At 41.3% G+C, this 19,463-nt stretch overlaps 1 protein-coding gene across 2 annotated transcripts in view; it reads left to right on the top strand.

The window, feature by feature from the left end:
- UGGT1 (UDP-glucose glycoprotein glucosyltransferase 1) overlaps window positions 1-1,209 on the top strand; it is a 105,111-nt gene extending 103,902 nt beyond the window's left edge. For both annotated transcript variants that reach the window (XM_063094800.1, XM_063094803.1), the window contains one exon: window positions 601-1,209. In XM_063094800.1, the coding sequence (XP_062950870.1) occupies window positions 601-626 (26 nt within the window). In that variant the 3' untranslated portion in view covers window positions 627-1,209. The remainder of the gene's footprint in view (window positions 1-600) is intronic.
- Window positions 1,210-19,463: the final 18,254 nt, after the last annotated feature.

A 19,463-nucleotide genomic window follows, 5' to 3' on the forward strand; every position in this document is an offset into this window, starting at 1 on the left:
AAACATCCAAGAATGAGATACACTGATGCATAGGAAAATGTTTATATACTATTAAGTTAAAAAAAATAATACTGACTAAAAATGCATGCATATTTTCTGAAAGTAAATATTCCAATTTTATTCTAACTAAAAACAATTTAGTTCAAATAGTAGCTTTCAGGTAGTTTCAGTGTTCTTAAAAATAAAAATGTTACCTTTTCTTTGTTTTTGTTTTCAAAATATACAAAAACACCAAACCAAAGCCTCTCAAAATTTAAAATGAGATAAAATGGAGGTGGAGGTTCAAGTAATTAATAAGTTGTAGTGATGGAAAATGCCCACTTTTTTTCTATGTTGCAGATTCTAATGATAAGCTGCTTTAATTTGATTACTATTTCTTCAAAGTCATTTATTATTTGTATTTTCCTCTTATTGAATGTGTCCACATTCATTATGATTATCTATGAAAATCCTTGAATTCATAAATCCTTGAAAAATAATGAATTTGAATTAATTATTTTTATGGTGACTATATAATCTTCTAGCTGTGATATTTAATATCATGGCGCAGTCTTCAATGTGAGGATAATCTTTTTTCTTTTCCATTGTTCTTTTCCACAGGACCTCAGAAGCGTGAAGAATTATGATCTCTGGAGGAGGATAGGAGATTATACTATTTGAAAAACAGTTTTTATACTAACTGATAGTTTTTTTGATCTGTCTATACAACTGCTGATAAAATGGCTGGGCAAGTGTGCCCCACCTTTTGATTCTGAGCATTTGATTTTGACTTCTGCACACCAGTGGACGCTGTATCTCTGGGTTAAGGCTCTATTGGATTTGTACCTCAGAGGAAGACAAGTGGCTGATCTTTTGGGACTTTGTAGAGAGCAATCTTCTAATCAGAGGGGGAAATGGCAGCAACAACTGGAAGAAAATGAGCCCTTTGGTGCCCATACCCAAGAGCACACACATGCTGCGCTGTCGCAGGAAGCAGACCAGCCAGAGCCGCCATGTTCTTCCTTACCTCAGTTTACCTGTAGCTTTTGCTGGGTCAGGCCGGCAGAAGCTTTGTCCAAGGTCACTACACCTCGAGGTTTACGCCAATGTGCTCCTTGTGCCCTTCCTGCATTCTCTTCCTAGGCATTAGGTTCATTGTTTAATTGAAACTCAGCCAACAATTGTGTGTCTTCAGTGTCGGCTTGGTGCAGTGGTTACACATATTAATTTGAGGACAAGATTGGAATGGGGTGGGGTGAGTGTAGGGAAAATAGCAGAATTAGGGGGGCTCTTAAGTGTTGGGGGGAGGGGAGGAAGACCAGAAATTGGCCATTCTCTTTTATGAACTATTGGTACCGTCATGGCTAATTTGAAATGAAAACATTATTCTTATTTCCTACCCAACCCCAGTGAACTTTTTAGGTAATTGTTTTGTAAACAGTTTTTGTATGTGTGAAAGTCTTTGCTTTTTCTTCTCACTTTCTAAAAAAAGGCCTGCTATCAATTTCCTTACTGGATACAGCCATACTAAACCCCTCTAGTGATCCGTCTTGGAGGGCTCAGGGCTCCCTCTGGACGATGACCATGGTGTTTGCCCTCTCCTGTGTAGGGCTTTCTCTCAGACCCAGAGGACAGTGGGTTGGACTTTTTTCTACAAAATGTTCCTAGATCTAAGACCAGGAAAATTTTTAACTGTGGAATTCATAATTTTTGTACACTGTCCTATATTCCTTTTATTTTAGCACCGTGGGTTGCCTTTGGCTTACAGAAATTGCCAGTGCCCAGACCAGCTCTGACTTCACGTAGTTGCACTGTGAAGCACTGCTAGCCCTTTAGTCATTGCTTTCTGTGTCTTCACCCGACAGCTCAGTATTGGCTTTTTGGGATCAGCCTTTGCTGATGAATGGGCCATCAAGTCTTGGTGTGGTGTTGGCCTTAGAGGGAGAAGGCTCTGGTGACGTGGCTCTGTCTCTGCCCAGGCTGCAGGGCACAGCAGCAAGAGTGCGGACAGGGTGCCACACTTGGTTTCCAAGGCACACAGGCTGTTGCCTTCATATTTTCCCTGCTTTTTAAAAATATAAGGAGGGGGTGCAAATGGATAGGTAAATCCTTACCCTTCTATGCCAGGTAACATATTGATGTGTAGTCTTTTTTAAAAATCAAAGTCTATCACATATACCAAATATTTTATTTTTCCCATTTTCGTATGTAAAAGTTAGCTTAGGAGCCTCCCAGTCAGTCTGAAGGAGCTTTTGACTTTGCTTTCATAATTTCATCAAAAATTGGGGAGAAGGGGCTGGCTGGTTAGTTGGTTAGAGTGTGATGCTGATAGCACCAAGGTCCAGGATTTGATCACTGTACTGGCCAGCCTCCAAAAAAGAAAAAAAAAAAAATGGAGGAGGGGTGAATTTAAAAGAGAATTAGATAAATTCATCTGAGACTGAACAGGTGCCCCAGAATCACTGCCGCTGACAAAGGATGTAGCATGATTTCTCCCTGCCCTGCCCTTCACCTGGCCAGAGCAGCCAAAGGAATAGGATCAGTGAGATTAAAAAGCATTTGTTCAAACTTCATCTTCACATTTTATTAAGCCTTCAAGGAGGCCGCTGCTTACAACAATGGGCAGAAATGTGCATTTTCGCAGTTTATTGACTGGGATGTTGAGCAGGAAATACTCAGCTCACTGGGATTTGCTTTTCAAATGCTAGTTCCCATGGGATGCAGAATTGGCCACCTTTCTCTGTGTCTTTCTACCAAGTCTCCCATACATATTCTATGTAAGGAAGGCGCAGAGTAAAATAAAAGTTCTCTGTGTGGTGCGTGTGTCCTGTGTCACTCATTGGCCCTTATCTGTCATCACCCTGACATGAGTCTTAACTAATAGCTGACTCTGATGAATGCAACACCCAGCCTGCTTCTGAAATGATCTAGGCTCCTCCTCCTGCCAGTTTCTTTTCATGGTTTATGGGACATAATTGCCTTTAAAATTAACTGAATGCCCTAGGAAATGATGTTACCAGTAAAGTGTGGTCTTGGTCAGCTTTGTCTGTTGTCTCTACCATAAGAAAATACACTGTGACTGAATAGATAGGTAAGACAGATTTTTGTCCCCAGGAATCAGGAGTTGATTGCGCTGAATGTACAAGCTTCTGGAAACTGTTTACAGTGTGTTGTTCTTAGCCATTATTTATATGTAATGGATTTTTTTTTTTATCATCATGCCATAATGGAAAATTTTCTTTGTGAATAAGTGGCAGAGTAATATGAAATAATGTGACATGTCAGAATGACATGCAGCAATGTGAGCCTGTTTTTATGTTCTATGAACAGTGGTATTTGGTTGAGGTGAAAATCTGTCACACAGCCTACTGCTGGGGCTGTGGGGTACTCCATGGTCAGTGTCTCTGGCCTCCTGTGTTTGGTTTTAAAAGCGTCCTGAATGCTTACCACATTCAGAGTGATGGCATGTTGGTTTTTGGTAAGAATGATAAAGTTGTGAGTCTGTGTAAATGTTGCATTTCAAATCAGATGTGCAGATGTTTGCACGTCTGCCAAGTTCCCGGGCATTATGGTAGGCTGTGCATTGTGTGAGCTCAGTTCTTGGAGAGCACTCATTGCACATATTACCTATGTTAAGAAACAGTTTCCATACATGGAGCTTAATTTACTCTGCTATCCTTAAGTCCTTATGTTCTGAACCTTGTTACGGCTCTGCCTGAACAAAAACGTGTTATCCGGTTGTGGGAACTGAGTCCCTGAATGAAGGGCTGGGATCTAGGGATGTTCGTGCAGTATTTGAAAGAGACTGGTCCAGGGAGGAAGGAAATCCTGAAGTTTTCTTTAGCCAGGAGTTACTCTTTTCTGACACCATAATTTGGAAGAGGCCAGACACTACCCTCATAACAAGTGTAAAATGAGTCCTCTCCTCCCCAACTCCCCCATGAGTAAATTTAGATACTTGAAAGCAATCCTTTTCTAAAATTGCCATGCCTAATTTGGCCTGAATGATTAAAAGAAGGAATTCAACTCAAAAGTTACAAGGGGGAATAAAAGTTACAAGCAAATTTTATTCAATTTTTTTGAGTAGAATGTTAGTACTGTAGGATCAGAGTTCATGGAAATGGAAATGTATTGATAAAGCTGCCTGATGGGATGGGAACTTTCTCTTGGTAAGGAAAATGGACGGTGAATAAAAAATGGAGGGTGTATTATGTGCAAACTTATTTAAATATATATTCCAATGTTGTGTAATTTTAATAATTAGTGTTTTAAGTACTTGATTTTATGGGGACATTTTTGGGGGGATGATGGGCGTTAATAAAAAATACAGCTTGTCTGGTGGGGTAACATTTTTAAATTTAATTCATGTTTCTCTGATTTGATGTAGTGAAGAAAAGATCTTAATCAGGACTTTGGTAATTAATTACCTGATTGAATTCAAGCAAGGTAGATGTCATTAACTCATGGGGTTATTAATACTTCAAAGTATCTGTTTTTGTTTTGGTGGCTGGCTGGTATGGGGATCCGAATGCTTTGACCTTGGTGTTACCATGCTTTAACCAACTGAGCCAACATGCCAGCCTGATATTTCAAAGTATCTGGAGGATACAAACCTCTCATTCATTATTTGGTCTTTGGTTTTTCTGTATAATACAGAAACAATACTTCTGGCTGGCAGTGAGGATCTCGCTCCATCAGGGTGTCAGTGAGTGCTGACAATTTATAAAAGCAAACCACAAAATCAGCTTCAAACGGCTGCATGCTCCCCAGAAGTAGTCCATGAGGTTTAAACTCCATGGTAATGATTTTGCAAGCAAGATGCCCTCTCCTGAGTCTTTCCAAATTACCTAGCAGTGCAGAGGCCAGTTGTGGAAGATTTTGGTGGGGCCATAAGTTAGAGATGGAGCTGAGGTCTTCATTCCACCTGTATTTTATGCATTGCCTTACTTGTCACCAAGTAGATTTCCAGAGAAATGGGCATAATTCCTTTTAGCAATGACAAAGAGCAAAATGCATTAACCTAAGGCTGACAATTTGAGAACAAAAGATTGTCAAATACCATGTTTTCCAACCAGGTTATCCATGGAAATAACAGGTAAACATGGAGCAATGGAGAAAAATGGTAGAATTTTTAAAGAAACTATGTACTTCTTTATAAGTATCCTGTTTTACTGTAATCCTGTTCCATTAAATGCAACATAGTGTCCAGGTGCTGCCCCTTGCTTGGGAACAGCATTGGGGTTTTAAGTGTCTGCAGAATCTCTGCATCTGAAAGGAATCGAGAATGAATTTCTCCTGGTACTGTAATGAAATAAGGTCTGCTCAACACAATAAACTTTTCCTCTCTTCTTTAAAACTGTCTGGTCAGTCATTCAGCTTTTCCATTTAGAAAGGGTAGATCGATGGAGTGCGGAGTTCAACCCTTCCTCTGGCACAAGTCGCAAACACCGGCAGAGGAAGGCAGGTTTTACCTAAAGTGTCTGGCACTGGAGCTGGGTTTGGGTTGCAGCCAGGTCTTTGGGTTTTCAGGATAACACCATGTCTCATCTAGGTCCTCAACCTCTAGGAGCTGTCCTAGCAGCACCAACCATAACAGGTGGGATGGGGTGGGTGGGGAAACCCAAAGGCAAGAAGACATCATGAAATAGCTGGGCCTAACCTTGTCACCATGTTCCTCAGAGAGTGGTATGGACTTTGTTTATTTTGGAAATACATATAAAGTTGAAGATAGGGTTCTTGCTTTTCGGTGCCCATTGGACGCTGCAGCCAAGTGTGTTGAGTGCTCCTGCTGAAGTGGAGGTTGGGAGGGGACCTGGTGGCTGCAAGAGCACAAGGCACCTGAGGTGGAGGAGGAGGGATTTGGTGGTTAGGAAAAGCTGCTGCACAGGTAGGCGATGCTTAAACTGAAGCCTGAGGAACATGCAGGAGACGTCCACGTGGGATGAGGAGTTGGGAAGAGAGGGAGGGACTTGAGCTGGTGTGTGTCTCCTTGAGGGAGGTGCACGTGAACCTGTGTGGCCAGAGTATGGCCAAGAGAGAGATTCAGGAGAGGGGTCTGGATTTGGTTCTAGGGGCACAAGAAAGCCCCTGAGGGGTTTAAACTGGGTGTTGACTTGAAATGGGTTTTTCTCGTAATAAACCTTTTGTTGAAGTAGAGTACGTACAGAAGAGTACACAAGCATATGTAGATTTTCACAAAGTGAAAGCGCTTGTGTAATGGTCATTCAGATAAAGTGGGCTAGCCAGTGAGCTCAGATGGTTAGTGCACCACCTTGTAACACCAAGGACAAGGGTTCGGATCCCTGCACTGGCCAGCACAAAAAAAAAATAAAAGGAAGTTAGATTTTATTTTGTGTTAGACAGCATGTAAACATCTGTTTACAGTCTGGTTTCCACTAATGGCAGAGCAAAAGGAAGTGAGATTTTATTTTGTGTTAAACAACATTTAAACATCTGATTACAGTCTGGCTTCCAATCTGGCAGAACAGCTTGTATCTGACTAACCTGCTGCCAATAATTATACAAATTATTGGAGTGCACTCGAAAGTGACCAGAGAGAGGCAAAAAGTGGAGGAAGCTCGACCATCAGAAGAGAGGCTGGTCAGTCAGCTTAGTTGGGTAGAGCACAGCCTTGTAACCCCTGTGTCATGGGTTCGGATCCTTGTACCGGCTAGCTGCCAAAAAAAACCCCAAAAAACCCACATTGGGTAAGATCCACATTTCAGTGACTGTTCCTCATGTGACCCACAGGGAATAAAATGGAAAGTGCCAGTCTTACTAGTCTGAGGAGCCAAATCAGTTCAGGGCTGTCTGAGCAGCTGAAAATTGAAGGGGAAAATCCCAGAAAACAGGAAACCACACAGCTCCAAACTTTGCCTCACATACTCCCCTCAAATCATTGGCCAGCACTTACATTGTGCATGAACAGGGCAGGATTACAAGAGGCCCAGTGGAAAGCTACACTTGGAAGGCTAGAAAAGCTGAGGAGAGACTTCAGTGGATGCCGGGTGCTGGGAAGGAAGAGTTTGGTATTTATGTCCTACCAAGTTAGAGGGGCCTGGTAAATATTTCAGGCGTTCCCTTGGAAAAACCCAGAGGGTCATGCTTTAGGATTAGGACCACACCTCAAAACTCAGGTCTAGGCTCTAGGACTGAGGGCAAAATTAAAATAGACCCACCTTAATAAAGCCTAAAATCGCTACTTCAAATAATCAAGGTGATGTGCTAGTAACTTAACTGTCTACAAAACAATTTTCATAGAAAAAATAACTGAATCTAGAGTCTCTACAATATATTATTCAGAATGTCCAGTATATAATCACAGACCAGGAGACACGAGAAGAAGCAGGAATATATGACATGTAACCAAGGAGAAAAACAAAACAAACCACCCAATAAAAAACCAAGGTGTTGAAATTATTGAGAAAGAATTTTAAAATAACAATTATAAATTTTTTCTTAGATTTAAATTGATGCCTTTTTATTACCTTTACTTTTGCTATGTCCTGCATTTCTCTATTTTTATTTTAAAATATTTAATTGACGAAGATTGTATGTATTCAATGTGTACAATGTGATGGTTTGATATATATATGCATTGTGTGATGGTTATCACAATCACATTAACACATCACCACCCATGCTGTGTATGGGAACCCAGAATTTATTCATTTTTTAGCTGGAAGTTTATACCCTTTGACAAACATCTCCCCAGTTCCCTGGTAACCACCGTTCTACTCTGAGTTCAACTTTTTTAGATTCCATATATAAGTGAGATCATGCAGTATATTTGTCTTTCTCTGGCTTATTTCATTTAGCATAATGTCCGTCAAGTAAAGAATCCATAGGAAAGGATAGATATATAGTGTGAAGAGAAGGGGAATTTTAGGAGAAAGATGAAAATTTTTAAAGAATTTTGTGGGTGGACTTACAAGAAGATTAAATTGTGCAGAAGAAAATATCAATAAACTAGAATACATCTTAATAGAAAGTATCCAAACTGAAGAACAAAGAGAACAAAAAAAAAAAAAAAAAAAAAAAATGAACAGATTTAACCTGTGAGGCAGTATCAAGCAGTTTAACAAATATATAACTGAAGTCCCAAAAGAGAGAGAAAATGTGTCAGAAAAAAATATTCGAAGAAATATTGGCCAAAATTTTTAAAAGTTAAATTAAAAATAACAACTTGTGGATCCAAGAACCTAAGTAACCCCCTTGCTATGGTTTGAATGCCCCCTCCAAAACTCATGTTGAAGCTTAGTTTCCAATGTGACCATGTTAAGAGGTGGGGGTCCTGGGAGCTCTGCCCTCACGACTGGATTTATCCATTCATGCACCGATGGGTTAACGGATGAATGGGCTATTGTGGGAGTGCACCTGGTAGCTTTATAAGGATAGGAAGAAATATGCTGGTGTGCCTTCACCCCCTTCCTACGTGATAGCCGGTGCTGCCTAGGCTGCAGAGTCCCCACCAAGAGGAAGGCCCTCGCCAGATGTGCTCCTCAGTCTTGGACTTTCCAGCCTCTAAAACTGTAAGAAATAAATTTCTTTATGAATTACCCAGTTTCAGGTATTCTAAATGACAGAAAATGAGCTAAGAGCCATGTAATATAGTTTTTAAAAATGCAGTCTTGTCCTGGTTTTGAGGCCCTGGCTAGAGACCAGCTAGTCCTCAGGAGGGGCCAATTACGTTCACACCCCCCAGTCACCTCCCTTACTGGTCTCTTACATCCCAAGCCACTCGCCTAATCACATCACAGCTCGGTAGCAGACAACCAGGGACAGCCGCTGTGCCACAGAGCCTGCTGAAATTATTCATATTAACTCATCCTAAACCTGCCTCACTTGTTCCTTCCTGGGGAAACCATAGTAAAAGATCTTGCCCACATTTTCCCCTTGTAGAGCTAGGGCTTGAGCTCACAGACCCCTCGAGCCTGTTGTCCACACTGGGTCTACGAGCTAGGTAATAGGAAAAGGTCCTTGGAGCCATGGGTGAAATAATAGGTTTTATTCAAAGCTAGGAGCAGTTGCCCTAATATGGCTTCCCGGAGTGTCCTCTCGAAGCTTTGCATGTCTGTGCCATTAGTCCTTTTTACTCAAGTCCATAATCCAAAAAAAAAAAACAAAAACAAAAACAAAAACCTGGATGCACATGTGCAATCACATTAGACAATAACAAGGAACACCTGTGCACACACACGTACCCACCTCAGATGCTCGGCAAGACACCAAACATCTGAGGGGCCCTGACCATTTTCCATATAGTTTCCTGTCGGGCCTTAAAAACTAACGCCACCTTAAGTGACATTACAAGCGGCGCCATTATAGGCCCACAAGGGCGTATTAATGTGGCAGCCTAAGACAGCGCCAGGAGGAAGTAGGGTGGGGGTGTCTGCAGGAACCTTGCCTTAGCCCTTATTGGCCAAATATGCGGGCTCGAGGTTGCAATAGCTAGGCATTGAGACAGGATGCATGCTCTCTTGACCTTTAAGCTGATAAGATTATGTAGAAAACCTCCCTTCCCCATTTGCCTTTAAAAGCAAGTGCTTGCGTGATAATAAACGGAACTGCTCGACAGAACCCCCGCGTCTGAATGTCCTTTAACTGGGCTGGGTTTGGGGCTGGCAGTGTGCTCACCTCTCTTCACGGCTCTCTTCCCCCATCTCCTTCCAAAGGGGACAGGAGGGAAAGAGGAATCCCAGGCCATTTGCTCGCCCACCAAAAGGAACGAGGCTAGGGCTGTTTGGGTCGGCTGGCGGCGGACCTGACAGTTTCCCAACAATCCACCCCTTCAGGGTCCCTCGCCATACAGTTTACATGTTCAGAATCTTCCATGATGTTCCCTTAGCAAGGATAAATGACCCTTACATTCATATAACCTACTGTCTGTTCAATATGCCTCAAGGCTCGTCCTTAAGGCTTGTCCTGTGGTTCTGTCCTTTCAACTATTAGCCGCTAGTTAGTAGTCATCATTGGTGTGATCCTCCATGGGAATCCTGTAGTCATACTAATGGGAAGTTCAATGCATATTCAGTAGGCTGACACATTGATCACACGACTCTGGTGCGGTGCCTGCAGCCAGAACACTATGGGCGAAAAGACAGAAGGGTTATTGGTACCAATAGGGGAAGTTCTTGCCCCTCTGGTAAGATACATGCCAGTTTGCCATGCTGAGAAAGGATGGTTGCAGGAGTAGGTATCTTACCTTGCTTATGATACCATACTTTATCTGCTAATACTGTTGGATCTGTAAGTTCTACATGTAACACTATAGGGGAACTCATAACTGGCCATAATAATAATACAAATGTGCCCTTTGGAATAGAGCACTTATCTGTTCCAGCCCTGTTACCTTTACTCGAGGAGGCCAGGGACTTGTCACCCAAGGTGATACTTGCAAGTCTTCTAATCCTTTCCCCCAAGGCCCTATTAGGTCTACCCAGTGTATATGGAGAGATTCTATTCTCCAAGGCAATTCCCATTGTACTGTCTGTCCCAGTTGCAAACAGGTTGGGACTGGTAAGAGAATATTTCCATTCTTGCCACATCCTGGCTTCAAAACCTTTCTTTAGTAGTGATTTGCAGCTGTAAAGGTGCTACAGCCCTATGCAACAGAGCTTCCACTGGAGAGGGTCCACCCTTGAGCAGTGTCTCATTTAGAATCCTGTCAGCCATAGCCGCTGTGTCCACCCCTTCAGGGATGGGGGTTGGGCAGATAACCTTAGTCCTTTTTTAAAAAGACCATTGTAGGGGGCCGGCCCATGGCTCACTTGGGAGAGTATGCTGCTGATAACACCAAGGCCATGGGTTCAGATCCCTATATAGGGATGGCCAGTTAGCTCACATGGGAGAGCGTGGTGCTGACAACACCAAGTCAAGGGTTAAGATCCCCTTACCAGTCATCTTAAAAAAAAAAAAATAATAATAAAATAAATAAAAGACCATTGTACTGTTCAATCATTCCTGCTGCCTGGGGATGATATGGCACATGTAACTTCCACTGAATAGACAACAGGGAGGCCCACCTCTGAACCCCATGTCCAGTAAAGTGGGTTCCATTATCATTCTCTATGACTACAGGCTGGCCATACATGGCCGTAAGGCTATTCAGTGCCTTCACAGTGTTTACCTGGTCTGGGCCCTTACAAGGCCATACAAACAGAAAACCAGTAGCCATATCAACAGCTATGAAGATGTATCTGAAATTCTCTGACTTTGGCAGTAGTCTGACAAAGTCCACTTGCTATTAAGTCAGGGGCACCCTTCCTTGAATTACTTGCCCATCTGTATGAGGGACCCTCTGGGGGTGTGGACTCTCTCGAGCACCTACTGGACAAGCACGACAGGCGTTCACTACATCTTCCCATTTTATAGGCAAGGCCCACCTTTGAGCTGCCATCCATTGGTTTTGCTGCCAGCATGCTGCATTCACCCATTCCATTAAGGAGTGATTACCTTGCCCTAGTGCATATCTGTAGCTATTCCATAGCCACTGCCTCAGGCTGGTGTATGGTAATGGAGGCCAATTTTTCCATCTCCTCACCAGAGCACATCACATCAGCCACCCGTAGGTCCCATAACCACAGCAGCCAAGGAGCCAGGGGCTCCCCCTGTTTCTGCCAGAACTGTCTCCCCAAGTCAACTAATTCAACCTGGGCATATGGGACATAGGTAGTGAATTGCGTCACCTGTGGATTGCCTGCTGGTTGTCTGCCCAGTCCCATAGGCTGCTTGTGTTTCATTTTCTGGTGCACCACAGGTTATGCCTGGAGACGCACAGTCTCCCCCAACTCACCACTGGGATTGTCGTCCTCCCTTGTGGGAGAAGCAGGGGTGGCCAATCGCTGCATGTCATACTCCAGGACATTTATCCATGCTTGCAACAACTCTTCTTTCTGTTTCAAATCTCAGTCAGCTCGCAGTATGGTGAGCAGTAGCTAGGCTCTGGTCAGGAGAAAAGTGGCCACTGGGCACCACATACTCAAGGACAGCCACATTTCCTCCCTGTCACAAGGGGTTCTCTGCTGTAATCCCTGGTCTATGCTGACTCATAGTCTAGTGAGCAGCAACCAGATCCCAGTCAACAGGGAAGTGGCCATAGGGCACAACATATTTAAGAGCAGCCACATTTCCTCCTTCTCCCAAAGGGCTTTTGGCTCCTGTACCTGCTCAGAATCCTGCCGACTACTCCAATTGTAGAGCTAGGGCTAGGGCTCACAGACCCCTTGAGCCTGTTGTCCAGACTGGGTCACAAACACTTCACACATAGGTCTATGAGCTAGGTAACAAGAAAAGGTCCTTGGAGCCATGGGTGGGTGAAGAAATAATAGGCTTTATTCAGAGCTAGGAGCAGCCGACCTAATATGGCTTCCCGGAGTGTCCTCTTGAAGCTTTGCACATCTGTGCCATTAGTCCTTTTACTCAAGTCCATAATCCAAAAAAAAAAAAAAAAGACCCGGATGCACATGAACAATCACATTAGACAATAACAAGGAACACCCGTGTGCATGCACATACCCACCTCAGATGCTCAGCAAGACTCCGAACATCTGAGGGGCCCTGACTATTTTCCTTATATTTTCCCTACACCCCGGCTCCCTCTTGGCCTCAGAAGCAATCCCACTGCTCCCCTTGAGTGGCCCTGAAAGGCATGCTGTTTCTCCCAAAGAAACTGTGAGTTCAGTAAAACTATAAAACTTCCTGTTTCTTTCTGATCTGCATCTGGCCTCTCCATACATTAACACCCCCTGCCCCCACTTAAAAACAGGAGAAATATAAAGAAGGCCACACATCTTGTCACTTCTCACTGTGTGATAGAGATGCAAAGATTACTCAGAGCCCAGATATTAAGAGCAATGAGAAGCCCAAAGGGACTGCACCAAGAAAACTCCCTCAAGAAAGGAGAAGCAAGGTGCAGCCCCCAGTCAGTATTTGCTTCAGCTTTTGTTGTAAAGACAAGGAAATACAAGAGAAAAAATAACTCAATCCATCATTTATCAAAGGAATGAAAAGAAATTGGCTATGGGGAATTCTCTGGAAAACATCTTAAGAAACAAAGGAAAGGGAGTAAAGCTGGATAGGAAATGAACTTATGTTCTTATCTAATCTAGCAGAACGTCCTTGAAGATCTTTGCTGTGCAATGGGCTTTTGCCCTTTGAACAATCCCTGTTCTGCCTCAAATCTCGTATTTACACTAACAGCTTTTGCCCTGTGTAAATTCCCTGGTCTTTCTTGACCTTAACATTCCCACACTCCTCCACATCTTGCCTAATTTTTCTGACTAGAACTTCCAGTACAATTTTGAGTAGAAGTGGTGAGAACAGCAGGTCTTTTCTTGTGCCTGATCATAGTGGGAAAACATTCTGCCTTTCACCATTAAGAATGTAAGCTGTTGGTTTTTCATAGAGGCCTTTTATCAAGTTGAGGAAGTTTCCTCATAGTCCTGGTTTGTTGAGTGTTTTTATCATGAAAGCTGTTGGATTTTGTCAAATGTTTTTCCTATGTCTGTTGAGATAGCCATGTGGTTTTTGTTTTTTATTCTATTGATATCGTGCATTAATTGACTTTTGGATGTTAAACCAACCTTGCATTCCTGAGATAAATCCCACTTGGTCATGCAGTATTATTCTTTTTATATGTTACTGAATTCAGTTTGCTAGTATTTTGTTGAACATTTTTCCATCTATATGCATAAGAGATATTATCTGTAGTTTTGTCCTGTGATGTCTTTGTTTCATTTTGTTTCGTTTGGGCTGCATATTGAGTGGGAGTCAGCAGCATTTATTTTGAGTAAACAAATTTACATTTATAATGCCCTTACCATTTTAATAAAACTTAAAACAAAAAGGTTGACAATCAGCAAAGCAAGGGAATGTGATAGAATTATCTGATCACACAAATAATACTTGTTATTTACAAAACCCGATGAATACAGAAAAGTAAAAAGAAAAAAAAATTACTACCAGAGATTACTACTATTAACATTTTTACATATTTGCATATATATTCACATATACATATATATATATAAATTGGACCATATTTTATGTACTACTTTTTAAAATACAGTTTTAGGCTGTCAGGTTAGCTCGGTTGATTACAGTGTGGTGTTATAACACCACGGTCAAGGGTTTGGATCCCTGAACCAGCCAGCTGCCAAAAAATAATTTTTTTAAAAAAGTTTTATTTTGGGCCGGCCCCGTGGCTCACTCAGGAGAGTGTGGCGCTGGTAGTGCCAAGGCCACAGGTTCAGATCCTATATAGGGATGTCCGGTGCACTCACTGGCTGAATGTGGTGCAGACAACACCATGCCGAGGGTTGCAATCCCCTTTTACCAGTCAAAAAAAAAAAAAAAAGGTTTATTTTTAGAAAATTTATACATGAATGGATAAATTCATTCAATGGATATCTCCTAGGATTCTTTAAGTTTCATGTAAGAGAAAACCCTCCTCATGCTGGCATACCTAATACAAAAATATTCTGATGCTTACACATCAGAAGCCAGAGCTAGGACAGCCCTCTGGCTGTATGATTCAGATGTTTGAAAATGTCATTAAGGTCCCAGGACCTTTCCAGGAGACTGTGCATAGATCTCCTGTTCCAGAGCCAGTCACAGAGTACTAATCAAGCCTTGAGCTGAGGTTAATTCCCCCAGCCCGATTGCTGATATTTCAGGGGAGCAGGCAAGGGGGAAGTGGCATTTAGCACGTCCACTGCAGTGTCCACCATGAAAATTTAAAAAAATCAAATAGTACTTAAAAACATTTATGAAACCCAGCAGGTTGCTTTCACATTCTGCCCCATCCAGAGGCAAGTATTTTTTTTTTTTGACTATGCTATTTTTTCCAGTATTTTCCTCCAAATTCCTCAGGAATATACTCCTATATTGTCATTTCTTGATACCTAGAATGGTAATTGAAGATTTAGCTTCCCTACAGTAATGTCTTCTTCCTTCCCTCTTCCCCTCCAACATCATCAATTAAAGTAGCTATTATGCAATGGCATTGTGTTCCCCCAATATGTTGAGGCCCTAACCCCAATGTGACTGTGTGTGTAGGCAGGACCTTTAAAGAGGTAATTAAGGTTAAATGAGGTCATAAGGGTAGGGCCCTAAACCAACAGGACTGTAATCCTTATAAGAAGAGGAAGAGACACCATGAATGCATACACACAGAAAAAAGACTGTGTGAGGACACAGTGAGAAAGCAGCCATCTGCAAGCTGAGGAGAGAGGCCTCAGGAGAAACCAATCCTGCCGGCATCTTGATCTTAGACTTCCAGCATCCAGACTGTGAAAAAATAAATGTCTCTTGTTCCAACCACTCAGACTGTGGTGTTTTGTTATGGCAGTTCTAGTAGACTAACACAGTATTAGTAATTAGAAATTATCAGACTAATATGGAACAATTTGGCTAAATCAGTGGTGTGATTTAATCATGACAATTATGTAAATGTTTTTTGCTGCTGAAACAAACCATGTATTAAAACTTTTCTCTTGTCTGGAATAATTTATTTTGTATTAACTAGAGAGTTTCTCTCTCTCTCTCTCTCCCTCTCATTTGCTTAATCTTCTACACATCAATTTTTCCCCAAGTGGTTCAATAGGAAATGCCTTTCTATCATCTTCCTGAATGCACACACACCTCAAATGGTCTGGCCACGTACCACTTGCTCCTGTAGCCCTCTGTCCTCAAGTCTGCCTCCACCCTGGCTGGGTGACTCAGGGCTAGGGCCCGCCCTCCGTTTCTACCACATGGGCCTCCCCTTGGCCTCTCCTGATGGAGCCTCGTGTTCTGGCATCTGTGCCTTTCTCTGTCTCTGATTCTACCTTGTTTTGCTAAAGGACATTAGTCCTAAGCAAGAGAGCATGGAAGGTATTTTTGAGTTCTTACACACCTGAAGATGTTTTCATTCTATCCTGACACTTGATGATATTTGCCTGAAAATGAAATTTGAGGCTGGCAGTAATTTTCCTATATTACTGTTGAACATTTTTTATTGTTTCTACTTTTTCATATTATAAATACTGCATTGAGTGCTAATTTTTAAAAAAACAGCTAAACCATTTTTCTAAGATAAATTCCTAAAATGGGTCAAAAGAATTGCACATTTTTTTTTTCTTTTGACTGGTAAGGGGATTGCAACCCTCGGCACAGTGTTGTCCGCACCACGCTCAGCCAGTGAGTGCACCAGCCATCCCTATACAGGATCCGAACCCGCGGCCTTGGCGCTACCAGCACCGCAGTCTGCTGAGTGAGCCACGGGGCTGGCCCAGAATTGCACATTTTTAAGGTTTAAAACAGTATATGTTGCAAAATGCCTCCCAGAACCAGCAATATATGAGTTCCTATTTTTTGCATTTTCAGAAGGCCTAGATACCAGCACTTTTAAAAAGTGTTTGCTAGTTTTATGAGGGAAATGATGTTTTAGAGAGTTGGCTTTGGTGGCTGTGAAAGGTTGGGGGTGGGGTAGGAGGTACTGGGAGGCGTAAGGTGGGATGCTGGGCCTCCTGCTCCTTCCACCACCACAGTGGGAATCCCTTACAAAGCTGCCTGTGATTGCTGTGCTCCTGGGCAGGGTCGCATGAGCCTTCTCCAGGGAGTGAGTGGAAGTCTCTGATGTACCCCCAGGGTTTGCCTGGGGGTGGGATGAGGTCAAGCACCTAGAGGAACCCTCTTGCAGGTCTGCCCCAGACCTATTCTGCTTCCTGTACACATCCCTTTGTGCAAGTATAAATACCCATATGAACATAGGAATAAAACTGTGCTCTAAAAATGACTTAAAAGGGAATTCCTGTTTTAAAATTTATCCTCTACCCTTGCTGGCTGTGGGATAGCCAACTATTATCTGCTGCTGTCAACATTTGTGTTCAAGCCTTTGTATGGACATATGTTTTCATTCCTCTTGGGTGCATACTTAGGAGTGGAAAGTCAGTATTATACGGAAGGTGTATGTTTATTTAACTTTTTAAAAGACTGATAAACTGGATTCCAAAATAATTTTACCCTTTTTTATTTCCAGGGTATAAAACTTCTTGTTTCACCACATCTTTGCCTGGTATGACCAGTATATTAAAATTTTAGCCATTCTAATGGGTGTGTAGTGGTATCTCATTGAGGTTTTAATCTTCATTTCCCCAATACTAGTGATGTTGAACATTTTTTTCATGGGCTTATTTGCCACCTGTATATCATCTTTGGTGAAGTGTCTGTTCAAATATTTGTAATTTTTAAGAAATTGGTATGTTTGTCTTATATTGTGAGAGGTGTTTATGTATTCTAGATACAAGTCCTTTATTAAATATATGTTTTGAAAATATTTTATTTTTGTTTGTAATTTGTTTTTCATTTTTGTAACTTTCTTTTTCTTTCTAAAAACTTTTATTTAAAAATAGCTATAGTGCTCGCCAGTTAGCTCAGTTGGTTAGATGCAGTTGGTTATGGGTTTGGATCCCTGTACCAGCCAGCCACCAACCAACAAACAAACAAACAAAATAAATAAGTAAAACAAAATAATACAGCTATAGATTCACATGAACTTGCAATTTTTTCTTGTTTGTTTTTCCTTTTTGGTGGCTGGCTAGTACAGGAATTAAACCCTGGATGTTGGTATTATCAGCACTATGCTCTAACCAACTGAGCTAACCAGCCAGCCCTAAGTTGCAAAGTTAGTACACAGAGTCCCATTTACCCTTCACCCATCTTCTCCCAGTGGTGACATCTTATAAAACTGACATGGTATAAGGGCCAGCCCATGGCTTACTTGGGAGAGTGTGGTGCTGATAACACCAAGGCCATGGGTTTGGATCCTTATATAGGGATGGCTGGTTAGCGCACTTGGGAGAGTACGGTTCTGACAACACCAAGTCAAGGGTTAAGATTGCCTTACTGGTCGTCGTCTTTACAAAAAAAAAAACTGACATGGTATAATACTGGTAATTCATCTACAGATCTCATTCAGCTTTTCATCAGTTTTGATATGAACTCACTTGAGTGTGTGTGTTTCTATGAAATTTCATCTCATGTACAGATTTATGTAACCCCCACCACAATCAAGATGCAGAAGTATTCCATCACCATAAAGAAATTCCCTTGTGCTACTCTTTATATTTGCCTCACTGCCCACACCCACATGGTAGTTCTGTCAACTTTTGTTTCATATATTTTGAGGCCCTGTTGTTTGGTGCATATATGTTTAGGATTGTTATGTTTTCCTGGTGGATTGGTCTTTTTATCATTATGTAATATTCCTCTTTGTCTCTAGTAAATCTATATGTTGAAAGTCTACTTATTTATATGATATTAATATAGCCTCTCCTAATTTTTTAAAAATTAATGCTTGCATGACATATCTTTTTCCATCTTTTCAACTTTCAACTTACCTATGTTGTTATGTTTGAAGTGAATGTCTTGTAAATAGCATATAGCTGAGTTGTGTTTTTTATAATCCCCTTTTCCAATCTCTGTCTTAATTGGTGTATTTAAACCATTTACACCTAAAGTAATTACTGATGTTAAGGCCTAAGCTGCCATGTTATTGTTTCATGTTTCCTGTGTTTCTCATTCCTCTGTTTCTCTTTTTGTTGCCTTCCTGTGGATTACCTGAACATATTTTAGGATTTCATCTTGATTTATTTATATAAATATGATTTAAAGCTTAGGCAAAGTAGTCCAACTAAAGTTTGGTGGTCAAGAGCCTTGGCCCAAAAGAGGTGATTATTATGTACATATCCAAATAAGAAAGTTAGAGATCATCAATATTTCCAATATTTCCTATAAAAATAGAAATATTTTTCTATTTATTATTTCTGTTTCTTGTTCCTCTGTTCCTTTTTTCTAGCTCTCTTCTGCATTACTTAGACATTTTGGGAGGCCTACAAGATGACTTCTCTAAATATGGTATGAAGTATATGACTTCATACCATATATATAGTATGTCTCTGTATACTTTTTTCATGTGTCATCGCTGTAGGTATGACAATATACATACACAACTTATCATAGACTACTGATACTGACATTTTACTACTGCCAGTAAAATGTAGAAACCATGCTACAATTTAGGTCCTTTTATCTACCCACTTAAAAAATAGAATTGTCGTAAGTACTTTTCATATATTGGGCATCAGATTAGATCATGTTATAATTTTTGCTTCAATCATCAAAAATGATTTTAAAAACTATGAGAACAGCTTATTATATTTACCCTTATTTCTTATCCATTTCGCTGTTCTTTTGTTTTTTGATATTCCAAGTTCCTTCTGTTATCATTTCCTTTATGTTCAAAGAATGACCTTTAGGCATTTCTTCAGAGTAGGACAGCTAGCAACAAATTCTCTTAGTGTTCTTCTGCCTAAGAGTGACTTCATTCCTCATTTCTGAAGAATATTTTCATTCACTATAGAATTTACCATTGACAGTTCTTTCCTCTTAGCACTTGAAAAGTGTGCCAATCTCTCTGGCCTCCATGGTTTCAGATGAGAACG

This window comes from Cynocephalus volans, chromosome 1 (genome assembly GCF_027409185.1).
Source record: "Cynocephalus volans isolate mCynVol1 chromosome 1, mCynVol1.pri, whole genome shotgun sequence".
Classification (NCBI taxonomy): domain Eukaryota; kingdom Metazoa; phylum Chordata; class Mammalia; order Dermoptera; family Cynocephalidae; genus Cynocephalus; species Cynocephalus volans.